General features: G+C 41.4%; 1 protein-coding gene and 1 pseudogene across 2 annotated transcripts in view; one reads left to right on the forward strand and one right to left on the reverse strand.

Moving 5' to 3' along the window:
• Window positions 1-5,186: 5,186 nt before the first annotated feature.
• LOC147581839 (guanine nucleotide-binding protein G(I)/G(S)/G(O) subunit gamma-10 pseudogene) lies at window positions 5,187-5,515 on the reverse strand (annotated as a pseudogene).
• Window positions 5,516-10,574: 5,059 nt separating this feature from the next.
• PPA2 (inorganic pyrophosphatase 2) overlaps window positions 10,575-20,173 on the forward strand; it is a 96,636-nt gene continuing 87,037 nt past the window's right edge. The window contains exon 1 of one of the 2 annotated variants that reach the window (XM_025921739.2): window positions 10,575-10,807. In XM_025921739.2, the coding sequence (XP_025777524.1) occupies window positions 10,633-10,807 (175 nt within the window). In that variant the 5' untranslated portion in view covers window positions 10,575-10,632. The remainder of the gene's footprint in view (window positions 10,808-20,173) is intronic. The other variant, XM_086704472.1, reaches the window with a different exon arrangement.

The raw sequence follows: 20,173 nt of genomic DNA on the forward strand, positions 1-20,173 counted from the left end.
GCTACAAATGCAGACTAGTACAGTATATAATATTAGAGTCTGAAATACCATGCACATCTTAAAACAATGCAGTAAATACTTTGTGTTATATACAAAATATTATTAGTTTTTAGGCTGACATAATTTTTTAAAAAACAGGATTTGCACTTATACAAATGTCTGATGGGACATTTCAGAGCAATGAAGGACACAGGACAACACTTGATTGTATAAGGCTTTCTTAAAGTGTTGTAGCATGGACAGTATCCCTGGCCCCTATGCACTAAATGGCAGTAATGTTCCTCAATCACTGTAACATCAGAAAACACCCTGGCAATTTAAAAATGGCCTCTATGGGGGCATTGGTGACCCAAAGAGAACATGTGACCCAGGGCGCCTGAGTGGCTCAGTTGGTTAAGCCTTTGACTTCAGCTCAGGTCATGATCTCATGGTTTGTGGGTTCGAGCCTTGCATCAGGCTCCATGCTGGTGGCTCAGAGCCTGGAGCCTGCTTCGGATTCTGTCTCCCTCTCTCTTTCTTCCTCCCCTGCTCACACACTATCCTTCCCTCTGTTCTCTCTCTCTCTCTCAAAAATAAATAAAGATTTAAAAAAATGCATGGGCCCTGGAATCTGCCCTTTGCAGCCCTGCCCAGGACCCTCCCCCTCCCCCCTCCTCCCCCCTCCGCCCCCCCCCCCCCCCCCGCACTAAGTCCTGGCTTGTTCTGTTGTGCAAGCAGGTATGGTATTGATACCCACAGTTCTTTTCTCCAAGATTTGTTCCCAGGGACTCTTCTGATAGTGGAAAGTTAGGTAAAACTTGGACACAATGTCCCTTCAGAAAACAAAATTTACACTTTGCTCTTCGGCATCCCAAAGGCTGAGCCACCAAGACTGAGGTTACAGAGACTTGTCTGCCACTTGCTCTCTGTCAGGTGATGAGAGGCGTCAGACCCTTTGGGAACTTCTTTTTCACTTGGACCAATTCTTTTTCACTTTCTTGATTTAAGGTACCAGAGCTATGTCCTAATATTTGAGTTGAACAATCCTTTTGAGAATTTTCATAAAAACATCCTGCTGAGTTATCATACAGGTATGGATCTGGCAGATATATATTTGTGAAATATGAAGAGAAAAATGATTACCAGTGAACTATTGCCTCATTCAGAAGCCTTCCTATCTACATTAAGAAGCCTTTGAAGTGAGAGCTGAAATTAGTTGATATTTAATAGCTGTATGTGTGGGAAAATTTTTATATTTCAAAGTAAGTGTTCAGTAACTCATCAGAAAAGGACGTCTGATAATTTAAGCTTTTCTATCAAGCTACTGGAGTTGAGGGTGATGAAGGAGGTGGGCAAAATTGTGTGAAATAAAAATGAGGACATTCACTTAAAAATAAACAATACATAATTTTCTCAATAATAATAAGGAAGGGTATGTTAGAATTCTCTGGAAAGAGCAAAAATGCCATGGAATGCCCTCAGGTGAACCTACTTCCACCTAATTTAAAATGATTAATGATTTTGCAGACTAGCCTGCAAAAGTGATACGCCCATGCTAAAGCAACAGCAATTTAAGTTAAGAACAAATGTTATAAGTACAGCATCTAAAGGTACTAGTGACACTCTAACAGGCACTATTAGTTAGGAAGTTAAAATAAAACATGATATAAAATAACAAAAGAAAAGAAATTATATATTTTCTAAATGTAAATGGCTATACTAAAAATTGATTCAAAAGTTTTTGAGATGTAAAGTCTCTTGGAATCTTTTTTATTTTATTGATTTTTATTTTTCACAGCACTTTTAGGTTCACAGCAAAACTCAGCAGAACGTACAGAGGCTTCCCTTATCCCTTCCACCCCACGCAAGTGCACAGTATCCCCCACTATCAATATTCCTCATCAGAGTGGTACATTTGTTACAATCAAACCTACATTGATGCATTATTGTCACTTAAATTCCTTCATTTACTTTGGAATTCACTCTTGGTGCTGTATAATCTATAGATCTTGACGAATGTATGATTGTGCCCGAAATCCAAGTTTGGCTTCCTGTCACTCGAAAAGCCAACACTCAAGAGACAAGATTCCAACACTCAAGATTCCTTTGATCGGAAACGAATATGAGATTTATTCAGGAGGCTGGCCACCTGGGGAGAAGGCAGACTCTTGTCCAAAGGCCAACTCTGAGGTTTCTGCCTGACTCAGGAGTTTTTAAAGGAGTTTAGGGCAGTTAACATTTCTTGATTACATACAGACTAGATGGTACAGGCTACAGACATTATGTCAGTGTTCGGAGATTGTATTGATGAAGTTTTGGGGTGATGGGGGGGTGGTTCAGAGCCGACAGCCAAGAAAGAATTCTTGAAGATGTCTTTGGTGCAAAAAAGTGATTTTATTAAAACATGGGGACAGGACCCACGGTTAGGAACAGCTGCACTGGGGTTGTGATGGGTAACTCATTATATACCCTCAGGTTGGGAGGGTGTCAGGGATACAGTAAATCTCTAAGGAATTTTGGAAGCAAGGTTTCCAGGACCTTGAGGGGCTAGCTGTTGCTAGGAAACACCATTTATTACCATTTAATAACACGTCAGTCATGAGATCCTTTAGATGTATATTGAGGGGCCATAAGCTTGGAGTATGATTGCCAGCATATGTCTTAGGGCAGTTGAGATAAAGGAAGTTGACTTACCTGATCCTCGAGTTTGGGATAATGTTAAGCTAAGGTTCTCTTTTGCCCCCAGCAAAGTGTTACCCTTGAGGCAGCTGAGCTCCTAGAGGGAGGTCAGTCTGCTGGTCTCAAGGACTCGTCATTGCGCTATAGGCAGTTAAGAGAATTTAATTTTTCATTTGTCTTAGTTTCCCACATTACCATGGCAAGCACTTAAACTCCTTTTCTTTGTTCTTGGGTAGCCATGAGTGTCTGAGGAATAGCGCACAAAGTCCAACTGCTGGGGGGGTAGGGAGTGGGGAGGGGGGGGTGTGCCAGCCTGTATTTTGCCATCAGCTTGCCCCAAGATCCCTCCTCAGTATAAGAAAGTCTGTTCCTTAGTGCCTGGAGGTCTGGTTTCTGTTTCCTGATGTGCAGAGGTGTTCTGTTTTTTCTAGGAACATATGAATGATCATAGATACACAAAGAAAAGTTAATCAGTCACGCAGGTTAAGGTTGTTTGCTAAGGCTTGAAGACTACTAGGTTGGCTGGAGGGCCGAGTTGGCTTCATAATGACATGTATCCATCATTATGGAATCACATAGAGCAGTTTCACTGCCTTAAAAATCCTCTGTGCTCTACCGGTTCATCCTTCCCTCCAACCCCAACCTCTGGCAACCACTGATCCTTTTATTGTCTTCACAGTTTTGTCTTTTCCAGAATTCATACGGTTGGAATCATATAGTATGTAGCCTTTTACGGTTGGTTTCTTTTACTTAGTAACATGCATTTAAAGTTTCTGCATGTCTCTTCATGGCTTGATAGCTCATTTCCTTTTTGGCACTGTCCTGATGGGCCACAGTTTATTTACCTATTACCTATTGAAGGACATATTGGTTGCTTCCCAGTTTGGGCAATTATGAATAAAGCTGCTATAAACATCCATCTGTAGGTTTTCATGTGGACATAAGTTTTCAGTTCATTTGATAAATACCAAGCAACATGACTACTGACACGTATAGTAAGACTATGTTCAGTTTTGTAAGAAACCGCCAAATTGTCTTCCAACGTAGCTGTAGCATTTTCTGTTCTTAATAGCAATTAATGAGATTTCCTGTTGCTCCACATCCTGGAAGCAGTTGGTGTTGTCAGTGTTTCCAATGTCAGCTATTCTGAGATCGTGGTATCTCATTGTGGATTTAATTTGTATTTCCCCAATGACTAACGATGTAGAGTATCTTTTCATATGCAAATTTCCATTGCATATCTTCTACAGTGATGTGTCTCTTTGGGGCTTTTCCCTATTTTTCATTTGGTTATTTGTTTTCTCATTTTGAGTTTTGAGTTTTTCGGGTATATTTTGGATACGATTCTTATTAGATACGTGTTTTGTAAAAATTTTCTGCCAATCTGCTTAAGATTTCAACTAAAATTCTTTTTTAAAAAAAATGATGAATTAAGCAGAAATTTTTATTTCCAAGCTCATCAAAGATCATGACAAACACAAATAAAGTATCCTTTTAAAAGTGTCCCAGATTAAATCAAAGGCACATCATCAAAGTAAAACCTACCTGTGACATTAAAAATTCATTTAGGCTGTAGTATTTTCACATTATTTTGTTTTTAATCATTTGCAAAATGTTGCGAAGATCACATTTAAACATCTTTTTAAAGACATAATGTAGGGTTTTTTTTTTCCTTTTTAAAAAAATTTTTTAAGTACAACCACAACAGAGGAACTTAAGAAGACAAAGACCAACTCTGCTTCACACACAGGATGGGGCAATCTAATACACAACCCAACATGAATCTTTCCATAACAAGTTTGCTAAGAAATAGCTCCTATGTTTAGTGTTACAAATAAAATAGTCCTCTCATTTAGAAAAATCAGACCATGGGGCGCCTGAGTGGCTCAGTCAGTTAAGCGTCTGACTTTGGCTCAGGTCATGATCTCACAGCTTGTGAGTTCTAGCCCTGAGTTGAGCTCTGTGCTGACAGCTCAGAGCCTGGAGCCTGCTTGGGATTCTGTGTCTCCCTCGCTCTCTGCCCCTCCCCCACTCACACTCTGTCTCTCCTTCAAAAATAAACATTTAAAAAAAATAGAAAAATCAGACGTCATTTGATTGATAAAGCCTATTCTTCCCCCTCTTCTATACTTGTTTGTCTTCATGTAGAAACTGTAAATTCACAAGAAATGAACCAGTTTTGATATGCTATAAAAATCTTAAGAACAACAAATTATAAATATTCAATTTTTTAACAAACAAAAGTGTTTTCCTTCCCAAAATGTAAACATCTAGTAAATAAAATGAACATAATATTCCAGGCATATAGAAACACCAGTAATTCGCTTATGAAAGAGGTGTGTTTGGTGGTAACATTTTTGTTTGTCTTACATATAAAAGAACTTTATTTTATAGAATAAAATGGCCTGAGAAGAACTCAGGCCATTATTACTTAAAGTCTACTCCTTCACCCAGTCTCCTTACCTGAGTGGAAAAATTCATCAATTTTTATAGAATTTTGGCTATAGCACCAGGCCACAGGAAAAGGTCTGAAATATCTAAAGTCATTTGGCTGGAGAAAAGTGTTTTCTTGTGACTTGGAGGCAGCTATTCATCACTTTGTGCTTAAAAGCATTCCCTAGTGAACTTCTTCCCTACAGCCTTTAGGATAAAGCACAGGATCTGGGCTCCTGGAAGGCGTTGCTTCCAGCTGGAACACGTACACTTACACCTTAAACTTCCAGGGCATCCTCGCAGGCATTCGGCGCACAGTTAACTGTTGAAGCTCTGCAGCTGCCTGTGAGCCCTTGACCCTCTCCACCAGCTTGAGCTGCTCCACCCAGTGTGGAAGTCTGTTCACGCAGGCCTCTGAAGACATGACGGCCGCGCCGGGCTCCGAGGGCCTAAAGTTCTCTTGTAATATCATTTCATTTGGCTTTTAGAGTTGAAGTCATTACATATTTTTTTTCCCTTAGTAATACAAGTAACTTAGTTTAAATACTTGATAAGTAACAGTTCATGGAATATTTTCACAATATTTTGAATGAAATTAGATAGGTAGTAAAGTGGGGGTCGGTCTTCAATTAGTCTGAATTTCTCCTAACAAATTTTGTTTTGCAAAAAGAGGAAAATTAAGATGAGAATTAAATTCAGCTAGGAGAACCAGAAAACAGAAACAAAAAAAGAATATTGGTGGTTTAAGGAAGATATTTGTCTCTCATGTAGAAGTCCAGGGATATGTATTCTAGAGCTAATATGGTAGCTCTGCTCCACAAAGTCCTGTGGGGTACAAACAAGCTCCTTTCAGTTCACAGCTCCATTCCTCAAAGGTGTGACCCTTATCTTCATGGACAAGGGAGCATCCAAGTTCTAAGTAACAGAATGCAAGAAATGATGAAGAGGAAAAGGTAAAGGATGATCTACCTGCCTCCTTATTTTCCCCACCCTAGCTTTATTGAGCTATAATTGACATATAACATCGTGTAAGTTTAAGCTGTCTAGTGTGATGATTTGATACGTGTATATTGCATATATATATATATATATATATATATATATACACACATGTGTATATTGCAAAATGATTACCAAAATAAGCTTAGTTAATAGCTTCATCTCCTGACATAATTACCTTTTTTTGTAAGTGTGTGTGGTACAAACATTTAAGATCTCTTGCTATTCTCTTAGCAGTTTTCAAGTATATAATGATTATTAAGTATAGTCATCATACTGTACGTTACATCCCTAGAACTTATGATTTGTACCTTTTGACTACCATCTCCCTATTTCCTCCACCTGCTAGTCTCTGGCAGCTACATTCTACTCTTCCTGAGTTTGCTCTACCTCCTTTTTAAAAATATTGCTCATATAAATGAGATCATGAAGTATTTGTCTCTGCCTGGCTTATTTCACTTAGCATAATGCCTTCAAGGTCCATCCATGTTGCCACAAATTTCAGGATTCCCTTCTTTCTCATGACTGAATAATATTGTTATGTATATATGTACACCACATTTTACTGAAGAATGTTCCTAGATATCCCACTGGTGGACTTTAGTTACATGCTCATACCTATTGTAAGGGAAGCTGGAAAGTACAGTTCTTATTTGGAAAAGTAAAAAATTATTTTGTTATAAAAGAAGGGGAGTACTGATGTTGGAGGACTATTAGCCTCTATCACCCACAAACTTATTCAATCACTTTGCAGTATTTCTATTTTGTTCTTTTACCCATTTTTATTTTTATTTATTTGTTTTGTTTTTGAGAGGGAGTGCAAGGGGGGAGGGGTAGAGGGAGAAAGAATATTAAGCAGGCTCCTTGCTCAGCATAGAGCCCAACATGGGACTCCGTCTCATGACCATGAGATCATAACCTGAGCGGAAATCAAGAGTCTGTTGCTTAACTGACTGAGCCACCCAAGCGCCCCTCTTTTACTCACTGTTAAAATTGTTTATTTTCTTATTTTTAAGAGTTCTTTGTGTGTGTGTGTGTGTATGTATTAAACCACTTTTTACAAAATTTATTTATTTATTTATTTATTTATTTATTTATTTATTTAGAGAGCATGTGTAGGGGAGGGACAGAGAGAGAGAGAGAGAGAGAGCATGTGTAGGGGAGGGACAGAGAGAGAGAGAGAGAGAGAGCATGTGTAGGGGAGGGACAGAGAGAGAGAGAGAGAGAGAGCATGTGTAGGGGAGGGACAGAGAGAGAGAGAGAGAGAGAGAGAGCATGTGTAGGGGAGGGACAGAGAGAGAGAGAGAGAGACAGAGAGAGAGAGAGACAGAGAGAGAGAGAGAGACAGAGAGAGAGAGAGAGAGAATCCCAAGCAGGCTCCACACTGTCAGCGCAGAGCCCAATGCAGGGCTTGAACTCACCAACCATGAGATAATGACCTGAGCTGAAACCAAGAGTCGGATGCTTAACATACTGAGCCACCCAGGGGCCCCTGTCATATTTTGATTGGCTCGCAAGCACGAGCAATGGCAACTGGTACATTTTTAAACCTGTTTATTTACCTGTTATAGGTAAGGATAATAATGAATTTGAGAGACATATGCTGCTTTTACAAAACATCACACATAAATGACTACTCCACAATTCCAAAATTCTTTTATTTCCCATTAGGATAATTCAGCATTTCAGAAAATGACAACTCTATCCAAGTTAGATTTTGTATTACACTTACCAATGCTAAAAGCAAAAACAGAACTGGGATCACTATCTCATTTTTCTCTAGCTCCAACTCCTATCTCTAGCACAGTTTCACAGCTGTGGAAAATACTGTTTTTGTACCATCTTTAACGAAAGTCTTTCACTTTAGTTGTCAGCCTTCTTAGGGATGGCCTTAGCTGCTTCGCCCATGCCATACCCTTTCCAGGGAAGCCCATATCCAATTACTGGAGTATAAAGGCCCAGTGATTTTGGTTCTATTCTGACAACTCTAACTGGAGCCACTTAAGCTCCAGAATATTCTGTGGGGTTTATAATCTTATTCTGAGAATCTATAGACCATTAGAAAATAGCTCACAATTTTGTCTCAGTGGGGTTTGTCTTGTTGAAACATCTGAACTTCAAAAGTTAATAGAACAATGAAGCTTTTTTTTCTACATGAGGAAACAATAAAATTATACAGCCACTGTGATGTATGCACAAGAAAAGAAACTCCCCGCCCCGACCTTTTACGGGAGAATCCGCCCTACAGATTGGCTTAAGGAAGCTGACACATTACAAAGCCACCACTGTTGACAAAAACATTTTATGATCTACAATCTAAGTAGAGAATCTAAATGGTTATTAACAATATCTTCTAGAGATCCTTTCTGGAAATTGGGTAGACCAGTCTTGTAATTTTAACTGTCCTGAAATAATTTGTGATATTGAAAGAACTCAGGTGCTCAGAAGCAAAGAATGTGAACTCAGTTCACAGTTGCAGTAGAAATATGTAGAATTCCCACAGACCTTTCCAAGGAAGTTGGACTGTTTGGAAAGAAATTGACATTTGTGGCAGACTGAAGTTTGTCCTCCATTATTCATTTTTCCCTTCGTCTGTAGTAGTATGGCTCCTACTTTGTATCCAGGCCTCTGATGACCCAGAAAAAAGGCTCCTAGTTTATAGTTAGTTGTGGCCCGTAGACTAAGTGCTGCTCAATGCAAAGCAAGTAAAAGTAGTTATATAGTTTCTGGGATGTGTTCTTAGGGGAAGGGGCACACCCTTCTTTTTGTTTTTGTTTTTTTTCCTCCTTTCTTACTAGGTGAAATGAAGATGTGATGGCTGGAGCTGTAGTAGTCATTTTAAACTATTAGGGTGACCTTAGCAATGGAAATCAAACACAGAAGAGCAACGAAATAGAAGTAATTTGGCTCTCTAATATGGGAGAGCTCTGTTTCACCTACCTCCAGACATTTATGTTGATCAAAATCCTGACCACCATCTAGATACAAGTATTATTCTCTCTCTATAAAGTTACATGATAGCTATAGAGCCATCTTGGTAACATTTCTGCCTACAGAATTTTGTAAGTAAAGGTTTGTTTCAGCCAATTTTTAAAAAAATCTTGTCTATCTTGTTAACATTGAGAACCAGGGATGTACTTGTAGCTATAGAACAGAGGAAAAAAAAAAAACTAGTTTAGACTGGAATCAGATCCATAATCATGACTTAATCAATGTAACTTAATTAACAATCTGTGCAAAGATGTTTGTCTTGTAAGAGGTATGATTTTAAGTTAGAATTATATTTTTCATGAATTTATGTATTCATTGAACACAGGAACAGTTCACTTAGAAGCCAATTTTTATTACAGTGCTTTAAGAGATGATTTTAAAAATGCCTTCTCTTTTCATTAAAACCATTTCACTTAGTTTTCGCAAAGATCTTAAATGCATTTTTTTGCCTCTTTCTGTAAAATTGCTACTCTTTTTGCTTTCACTTTTAACTGAATAACAGATATTTAACATTGTTTTAATTTCTAATGAAAAACCTTTTTTACTGCTTTCTTCTGGATTCTCTCTTTGATATGTGAGAATTGAACTTTATATTGACAAGGAGGACATTGATGATCTTAAGAAGGTGGAGGAAGCTCATCTGAATTGAGATGGGGAAAGAATGTGGAGATACTACTTAGCAACAACTGTTTTCACAAGTTTTTCTGGAAAGTGAATAACTAGAATTTCATATGCTAATAGAAAAATTTGGTAAAAAAGGACTTCCAGGAGCAATTTACCCCCACGACAAAGGAGCCATTATTTTATGCAGGGCATGCTGCCACAACCAGCAAGGATACTAAATCTTAATTCCTAAGTGTTTAGCACATTAACAATCCAGTGGGTTGGTCAGGGTGAGATATGTTTACAAAGACCTGGGTACAGTACCAAGTGCCACTGTAGAAGTGAAAATATGAGAAAAAGAAAGGCTAAATCACCTTTAGTTTGGTTAAATAGGAAAGGCTTCATGGAGGAGATAGCATTGATGATACAAACATCTTTGCACAGAAGTTAATGTTTTTTTTTTTTGCTCTAGAAGTCAGTGTCAAGGTCAAATCTTCACAAGGAGGTCTGATCATTCTTACGATGTTTTTGTGTGTGTGATGCTTGTCTCCTACATTGGACAGGATCTAGAGCAGCGCCTGGCACATAATTATCACTCAATATATCATTATAATAAAGATAATATTATGACAGTAAATATTGACTGGATTGGTGAAGGCACGAACGAATATACACATTAATAAGTGACCATGAGCTCCTCAGGGGTGGTGGATGTTGTCTTGTTTACCTTTGAACCCTGACCTCACTGCTCATACAACAGTGTCCCTTACTGCAATTTGCTGGGCACTCCCATTTCTCCCGTTTCTCCAACCAGAGATTGGCTGGGGTGGGGGATCCAGATCCAGACCCGGGGCCAGAGTGTTGACTCCGGCCAGTAGGGGACGCCGGCGCGAGGCTCTGCCAGGACCCCAGCACCGCCCAGCGCAGAGCCGGACCGCCGTCTACGCCATGCGCGTGCTGCTGCCGCTCCTGCGCACGGGTTGGGGCTGGCGCGCGTGGGCCCCAGCTGCTGCCCGCTTGCCCCCGGGAACGAGTACGGGGCCCGGGCCGCACCGCGCCATGGCCCTCTACCGAACGGAGGAGCGCGGCCAGCCCTACACCCCCGATTACCGCCTTTTCTTCAGTAAGTAGCTCGCGGGGACTCCCGCGGACGGCGCGCCTAGAGGCGGCTCGGGCTGGAGCCTGTATGGTCCGCGCGGCCTCCTCCCTCCTTCCTTTGGGTGGCCGAGCGGCCCAGGCCGCCTGCCCGCACGCGGGGGCCCGCGCAGAGCCACGGAGCAGCCAGCGAAGGGGACGACGAACCCAACCCCCAAATGCGGAGCGCAGAGACGCAAGGCAGCCGGCGGCGCCGCGCCGAGTCGCCCTGGGCGCTGCCAACCGCCCTCTCCGAGCCGGGCGCGGAGCGCGCAGGGGCGCCCGCGGTACCCCGCTGCGGCCGCGCAGCCTTAGGCGAGTCCCTGCCGCCATTCCGGGCTCAACGTAATTTAGTCGTGGGAGGGAAGCGCAGAATCCGCCCTCTGGACGGCTTTCTCGGGCGCGTAATCAAGCTCCTCCTCCCGGGGAGGGCCGCCTGCAGTTGGAGAGGCAGGCAGAACTTTGGAGGTGCCTCGTCCCGTGGGTCTTTTTCTGGGGCGACTCTGGCCAAGGATCTTGTCTCAGAAGCATGAATTTATACTCACAGGTTGGCACTTTGAATGCTGTGCTGCGTCAAGAGCCTAGTGGGTCTCAGGGTAGCCAGTGTCCTCCTCACATTGAACAAGCCCCAGAGGGCGACACGAATTGCAGGGCGCCGATCTGGCCGGCCAAGTCGGAAAATGACCCGGGTTCCCGTTATTCTCATTTTTCTTTGCAGCCCCATGTTGCACCGTGTAGGTTAGCAATAACGCGAAAATAGCGAGGTTGGTCGAGTTGCTTTCATGCCTCATTGATTTCAGAGCCCTAAGGGGAGGAGTACTCTTTCTGTGAAGTCGGCCTTGCCTGATCGCCCATCTCGTAGGAGCACCAGCTTTGGAGGCTTTCAGATTTAAGCCCGAATCCTGGATTTTTCAGCTCTTGGCTCTGTGACCTCTGATGAGTTTCTGACTTTGCTACGCCTTGTTTTTTGTCTTATCTGTGAAACAGGGCTGTAAAGATTACATAGTGAAGTGGTGAATATTATATAGTAATTAAGGAAAATATAAAGACACTGAAAAATATTTTACTTGCATGTTGGCTGAGAAAAAATATCTTGAGGAGCCTGGAGTATATGACATAGTTGACTGAGCACTGGCTTTGGAATGGAGAGTCAGTCCTTAATCCTGACTTTGCGGTATGAGCTCTCACTTCCTGTTATTTGGGCAGGTGATTGCTTCATTTCATACAGGGCCAGTGTCTTTAGTTGTAAAATAATGCAGTTGACCCAGCATTTGATCTTCAAGGTCCTTGTTGGTGCTGCCATTCATTGATTGAAGGTGTTGGATCAATATTAGATATTCTGACATTCTCTTTTGGACAGGGCCTCTATTAGGCCATCTCCAGGGGGGAATTGGCCACTCACCATGGTTGGTTTCTCTAGCTACAAGTGTATTTCAGACTCATGAGTTGTCCCTAACTAGAACGCCAGAGATATCTTTTTTACCCAGTTAGGATAAATGACAGAAAACAAGAAAAAAAGGTTTCCTGAGGTAAATGTGCAAGAATTGGAAGGAAGGGTGGTTTGGGGGAGGGGCCAGGTGGTGAGGTTGTAATTGGAAGGCTATGTGGGGTTAAACAGTTCCTGAACCAAAACACCAGATGGCATCCTTGGCCCAGGACTGTGTACTGCTTGCAGGCAGGGGTAGGACAAAGTGAAAGGAAGCCCCTTCAGTGTGAGGGAGTACGAGGAAAACAGTGAACACATTGCTCCTTTTAAGGATGGTCTCAGATTGGGTATTTTGAACTCTGGCAGTGTCTACATGCAGCAGTAGAGTGTAGTTGTACGTGACTTCAAAGAAAAATATGAGGGGCGCCTGGGTGGCTCATTCTGTTAAGCCTCTGACTTCGGCTCAGGTCATGATCTCGTGGTTCGTGGGTTCAAGCCCCGTGTCAGACTATGTGCTGACAGCTCAGAACCTGGAGCCTGCTTGGGATTCTGTGTCTTCTGCTCTCTCTCTGCGCCTCCCCAACTCATGCTCTGTCTCTCTCTCTCAAAAAAAAATAAACAAGCATTAAAAAAAATATACGAGTGTAGCACCACTTGGCTGAAAAGTGTTATTCAGCATTATTAGAGTGGAATCATTTCCCACATTTCCAAATATATCCCAGTTCCCTGAAATACTACTGCATTGGGAGGTAGACCATTTTTGAGCTTCATATCTGCAAACGCGTTCTCTTTACTGCTATTCAGAAGAATCAGAATAAATGATAACTTTAATACTTTCTTTGTTTTTTCCTTTTTAATTAGTGTGGACTTTTTAGAAACAGTAGTGAAGTGAGACAGAATGATGCAGAGGAAAAGGGATCTTGCAGGGAATCACCAGGCCCCTTTGGTGCCAGCCCTGTCCCTGTATTAACTTTCTGTGTGGCCTTGAGTGAGTCATTTAACTTATCTGTAACTCATTTTTTTAAACCATAGAAAGAGGAAATTGGACTAGATGATCATTTCCCAAACTGTGCCGGGTTGAGCACAGATGTACCATAGTTTATTATTAGGTTTCTTTAAACAGAGGGCTTCATGGTTTAATAAATGAGCAGAACACTTCCCATTTTATCACCATCTTGGAGAGTCACAGTGTGCGTATTAAACTTCTGGGAAATTCTGATGTGAAGTAACTTGTCCTAAAATTTTGACTCCTAGAGCCCTTATTTCTCATCACATTTGTTAATATCATAGTGACTCCAGAGTTTTGTGGAATTAAGTTGGGGAAGCACACATGGCATACGATAAATATTTAACTTAGGTTATTTCCTTTTTTTTTGAGTTCAAGATATAAGACCAAAATTCTTGTCATAATCTATGAAGGGTGAAAACAACAAGTTGCGGATAAAATTAAATCTTTTGAATATGTCTCGATGTATTAATTCCTAGGCCTCAGTTTTAATGGATACTGCCCTGCAGTCTTTTGAATTAATTGTGAAATCATGATGAAGTTAGACTTGTTTATATGGGACCAAAGATAAGCACTGCATGTCAATGTTCCTTTGATAGTCTGTATGTTTTTGTTTTGCTAATAACTTGAAAATTCATTATTTCAGGTTTTTTACATTTTCTCAAAAGATGAATAGAAGCTATGCTTTTCATAGTTTGCACTTTTGTTACTATGGGATAGTAGGGAGCAAGTGACTGGTTTATTTAGAGAAACAATGCTGTAGGTAATTCACATTGCTTTTATTTAGCATGAGAATGAATCATGCAGTTCTTTAACAATGAATTTGTTTTATCATTTATAGTAACTATGTGCTTAAGTTAAAATTACTATTGGTTTTCTTTTAAGTACATCATTTGAGTGGTAGGTGATAGAATCTGCAGTTGAATGTACCATACATTTGAAATTTTCTGTGAATAATCCACACAATGTGTGTTTGAGTCTCAAATATATGAGTTTTGTAACCTTTTTTTTTAAGTTGGCTCATACCATGGAATTTGAATTCTGTGTAGAACGTATAGAACATTATGGTTATTGTGTGAATATTGAAGAATTATTTGTACTTGGTATTCTTCATTGTTAAAGCTTCCAGTAAGTCTCTAGAAATGCTTTTAGTAATAATATGTAATAGTTTGTTGGTACTTGGCATTCATGTAGCTATTTTGTATATATACATATAACCAAATACCAGTTTTGCATTCCATTCCATTTTCTCACTTACTAATACCATTAATAAACTTACTAATGCCATTAATAAACTTTGATCCTGATACAACTTGGTGTTATGAGAGAAAAACGTAGGTAATTTACAAAATAATAGAATAAAATCTCAATTCAGTCTAGTTGAAGGGAAAGTTTTGACATTGGCCATGTCAAGTGTATGTATATTGATGGGCCTGAAAGAATTCATTAGTTTATGCTCAGGGATGCAGTCTGATTTCTGACAAAGTGAAATATCAAGACAGGATGGTAGGGTGACTACAGTTGTTTGTTGGATTTTCCCTCTAATAAATTTCCTATTGAATTGATAGTAAGTGAATAAAAAAGGATAACCCTAAAACAACAAATAAGAAGGACTCATCAGAGCGGGAGATTTCAAAATATTTATGGAACATGAAAAATAGATGTAACTGTGGTTACTGATGAAACAGCATGTATGAAATCCCAGCTTAAGTATATGTGTCAAGGGTCTGTAGTTTAAGAAGAAGCCAGACTCCTTGCAGAACCGCAGAGTTGTTATGGGTGGGATGTGGCACTTATCGAGGGGTTGATATAAGTTTTATTATGGAATAGCACACAGATGCTTACCATGCAGGTTTAGGACTTGTGGGATTGGCTGACTTCCTCTACAGAAATTGAAGAAAGTGTTTGGAGGGAAGTAGAACAACCTGATGGTATTGCCCCAGCAGAGACTTCTACATTCTAGCACTTAGGCTCCTACCGACCTCAACCCCCACCCAGTGCAATAGCCAGCTTCTTAGGCATTAGGTGCCTCTCCTGGTTACACATCCGTTTTTCTAATCTCTTATTTTTATTATTTTTTTAAAAAAAAATTTTTAACGTTTATTCATTTTTGACAGAGACAGAGCATGAGTGGGGGAGGGGCAGGGAGAGAGGGAGACACAGAATCTAAAGCAGGCTTCAGGCTCTGAGCTGTCAGCACAGAGCCCCAGATAGGGCCCGAACCCATCAACTGTGAGTCATGACCTGAGCCAAAGTTGGACACTTAGCCAACTGAGCCACCTAGGCACCCCTCTAGTCTCTTCCTCTTAAATGTCAACGAAATTGTTAAGGATCACCCTCAGGCAGGCTTTCATCACTACTATTCTACCAAACTGCTTTTGTCAAAATGTGACTTCCATGTGGCAAATATAATGACCAGGTTTTGTTTTTTTTTTTTTTTAATGTTTATTTATTTTTGAGAGAGTAAGTGAGTACAAGTTAGGGAGGGGCCGAGAGAGAGGGAGAGAGAATCCCAAGCAGGTTCCGTATTGTCAGTGCAGAGCCCAGCTCAGGACTCGATCTCACAAACCACGAGATCATGACCTGAGCTAAAACTGAGTTGGATGCTGAACTGACTGAGCCACCCAGGTGCTCTTATAATGTTGTTTTAAGTTCTCATCTCACATGAATTATCAATAGAACTTTTCAGTTGATTACTTTGTCTTCCGTGAAACATTTTTTTTCTTTTATCTCTAGGATAACATTCTCTTTTATTTTGATGTCTTCTCCAGCAGTCTTCTTTTCTGGATCCTCATATTTCTGAACTCTAACTTTTGAAATGCTCCAGGATTCAGTACTTAGCTCACATCTCTCTCTCTAGCACAAGGGTTGGCAAATATTCTGTAAAGGGCTGTGATAGTAAATAGTAGCCTATGCAGGCCATAAGGTCTCTGCCACAACTACTTAACCCTGCCTGTAGCACAGGAGCAGCCAGAGACAGTAAAAGTCTGAACATGGTTTTGTGTTCCAACGAACCTTTATTTATACAGACTGAAACAGGCCATGGGCCAAAGGTTGCTGACTATAACCATTGCTCTCTGTGATCCCTTTTGGTCCCTTAGCTTTAGATACCATCTGTGTTTCCCAGATGTGTAACAGCCTGAATTTCTCTTGAACTTGTTTTTACACATCCAGTAAGTGCAGTCTGTATTTCCATTTCATTGTCTCAGAGACATCTCAAGGTTCATGTGTACAGGACTCCTGATCCCAGTCTCCACTCAGTTGGTTGTTTCTGTCCTCATATGTGTAACCAGCAATTTAGGAACCATTCTTGTTGCCTTTCTTACTCTTACCTCTCTTCTAGGTCAGTAGTTTCTCCCTTCATCTGTGCTTTTGAGATGTATCCAGGTGATGTTTACTTCTCTCCACTTGCACCCTTGCCACTCTATCCATCTTTCCCTTGACCGACTGCAGTCACCTTATTCTTTCCCTGCTGTCTCCTGTGTCCTCCTGTAGCTGCTTTCCATATAGAAGCCCCCTTGATCCTTTTGAAGTGGAAGTCACCTCATGTCCAGGCTCTGCTCAAAACCCCAGTGACTTTTCATTTCACTCTAAATAAATTTTAAATATTCACCACTGTCTACAAGGTCCTGTATGACCTACTGCTGGGGCTCCTTCCTGAATTCGTCATTTACCACTCTTCCTTTGGATCATTCTGCTCTGGCCATTTTGGCCTCCTTGCTGTTCCCGTAGCATTCCTCCATGGATGTCTGTTTGACCTGCTTCCTTACTTTATTTCTGTCTGTGCTGAAATGTTACCTACCGGTGAGATCTCCATTCTTTCAGTTTAGATTTTATCACTTCCCTTACTCCTTTCTTGCCCTTGTTTGTTTTCCTTTGTGGTACTTATTGTACCCTGTATAGTTAGAACATACCTTTTCATTGCTTCCGTACCTACGCCCCTACTTGAATATAAATTTCATAAGAACAAGGAATTTGTACACCTATGACCTAATAAAACTGCTTGGTATAGTATATGTGTTTGGTAAATATCCAATGAATGCATTTAAGGAAATCTTATGAATTAAATAGGAAAAAGAGAAAGTAGAAAGAAGAGAATTCGAATTTTAAGTAGTCCAAGGGGTATCCTCTGAGATTTTAGAAACCTACATCCTTTAAAAAGGAAGAGGAAGCTATGAAGAAAAGATAATCACGGATGTATTAAAATGCTGTGATTGTAGAAACAAAGGACTCTGTAGAAGGTGTAGTGGGACAAATGGTGTTGTTTTAAGCCACCAACTTTGTGATCATTTGTTATGGCAGTCCTGGAAAACTAATACAGAAAAGTTAGAATATAAGGTAAAGAAATCTATGAGAAAGTAGAACAAAATGTCAGACAGAAAAATGAGGTAGAAAGAGGAGACATAGAGATTTAATCTAGGTAGCCCCAACATTTGACTAATACAAGTGTCAGAAGGAATGGAGAGGTAATTACAAAGGGATAGATAACAGAAGAGATCTAAGAATTTAAGGACCTAAGCATTCCTAGTCCCAGATGCATTATAAAATCTCAGAAAACTGAGGCTTTTATAAAGAAGATTCTGCAAGTCCTGGGGCTGGGGACAGAGGAGGGAGGGAGAACAGGTCACCTGCAAAGGAATGATAATCAAACTGGTATGTGACTTACCAGCATAAATGAATGCTTAAAGACTGGAGTAGTGCCTTAAAAATTCTGAGAGAAAAGAATTTTCCCCCTACAATTTATCCAGACAACATTAATCTAGACTGAAGACCAAATAAAGATATTTCAGACATTTAAGGACTTGGGAAATTTACCTTGTATGCATCCTTTCTTACAGAACACAAATTAGGGATATGCTCCAGCAAAACAAGTAAGTAAACCAAAAAAGATGGATGAGTGCATGGGGTCCAGAAAACAGAGCTGAGCTGGAGACCAAAGAAGCAAAATCTTAGGGTGCCAAAAAAGCATTCAGTCCGTGTTGCACCAAGAGGATAGCGATTTCAAAGGGAACTGTATAAAGAGAGAATTCCATAGTCTCTGTGGAATCTGTGAGGCATTTGAATAATTTATAGATATGATTGTGACTGACAATGGAAGAAACATAATTAGAAGCACAAGTCAAAATAGAAGCCAAACAGGAAAGGAAATTTAACTGTAACACTAGGCCAAAAATCAGCACATAGACAATGCTTCTCAAACTTATTTCAGTGTAAGAATTATTTGCGGGTGCTTGCTAAAAATCTAGATATCCAGATCTCTTCTTAAGATTCTGATTCCCGGGGTCTTGGAGGAAGATGGCGGCGTAGGAGGACGCTGGGCTCACCGCGCGTCCTGCTGATCACTTAGATTCCACCTACACCTGCCTAAATAACCCAGAAAACCACCAGAGGATTACCAGAACGGAGTCGCCGGAGCCAAGCGCAGACGAGAGGCCCACGGAAGAGGGTAGGAAGGGCGGCGAGGCGGTGCGCGCTCCACGGACTGGCGGGAGGGAGCCGGGGCGGAGGGGCGGCTCGCCGGCCAAGCAGAGCCCCCGAGTCTGGCTTGCAAAAAGCGGAGGGGCCTGACGGACTGTGTTCCGACAGCAAGCGCGACTTAGCGTCTGGGAGGTCATAAGTTAACAGCTCTGCTCAGAAAGCAGGAAGGCTGGAAGACAAAGGGAAGGAGAGCTGCTGAGCCCCCGGACGACAGAGCTCAGTTTGGTGGGGAACAAAGGCGCTCGCCAGCGCCATCTTCCCCGCCCATCCCCCAGCCAAAATCCCAAAGAGAACCAGTTCCTGCCAGGGAACTTGCTCGCTCCGCGCAAACACCCAACTCTGCGCTTCTGCGGAGCCAAACCTCCGGCAGCGGATCTGACTCCCTCCTGCTGCCACAGGGCCCCTCCTGAAGTGGATCACCTAAGGAGAAGCAAGCTAAGCCTGCCCCTCCTGCCCCTGTGCACCTTGCCTACCCACCCCAGCTAAGACGCCAGATCCCCAGCATCACAAGCCTGGCAGTGTGCAAGTAGCCCAGACAGACCACCCCACCCCACAGTGAATCCCGCCCCTAGGAGAGGGGAAGAGAAGGCACGCACCAGTCTGACTGTGGCCCCAGCGGTGGGCTGGGAGCAGACATCAGGTCTGACTGCGGCTCCGCCCACCAACTCCAGTTATACACCACAGCACAGGGGAAGTGCCCTGCAGGTCCTCACCACGCCAGGGACTATCCAAAATGACCAAGCGGAAGAATTCCCCTCAGAAGAATCTCCAGGAAATAACAACAGCTAATGAGCTGATCAAAAAGGACTTAAATAATATAACAGAAAGTGAATTTAGAATAATAGTCATAAAATTAATCGCTGGGCTTGAAAACAGTATAGCGGACAGCAGAGAATCTCTTGCTACAGAGATCAAGGGACTAAGGAACAGTCACGAGGAGCTGAAAAACGCTTTAAACGAAATGCATAACAAAATGGAAACCACCACGGCTCGGATTGAAGAGGCAGAGGAGAGAATAGGTGAACTAGAAGATAAAGTTATGGAAAAAGAGGAAGCTGAGAAAAAGAGGGATAAAAAAATCCAGGAATATGAGGGGAAAATTAGAGAACTAAGTGATACACTAAAAAGAAATAATATACGCATCATTGGTATCCCAGAGGAGGAAGAGAGAGGGAAAGGTGCTGAAGGGGTACTTGAAGAAATAATAGCTGAGAACTTCCCTGAACTAGGGAAGGAAAAAGGCATTGAAATCCAAGAGGCACAGAGAACTCCCTTCAGACGTAACTTGAATCGATCTTCTGCACGACATATCATAGTGAAACTGGCAAAATACAAGGATAAAGAGAAAATTCTGAAAGCAGCAAGGGGTAAACGTGCCCTCACATATAAAGGGAGACCTATAAGACTGGTGACTGATCTGTCTTTTGAAACTTGGCAGGCCAGAA

Source organism: Puma concolor, chromosome B1 (genome assembly GCF_028749965.1).
Source record: "Puma concolor isolate L17-30 chromosome B1, mPumCon1.1.hap2, whole genome shotgun sequence".
Classification (NCBI taxonomy): domain Eukaryota; kingdom Metazoa; phylum Chordata; class Mammalia; order Carnivora; family Felidae; genus Puma; species Puma concolor.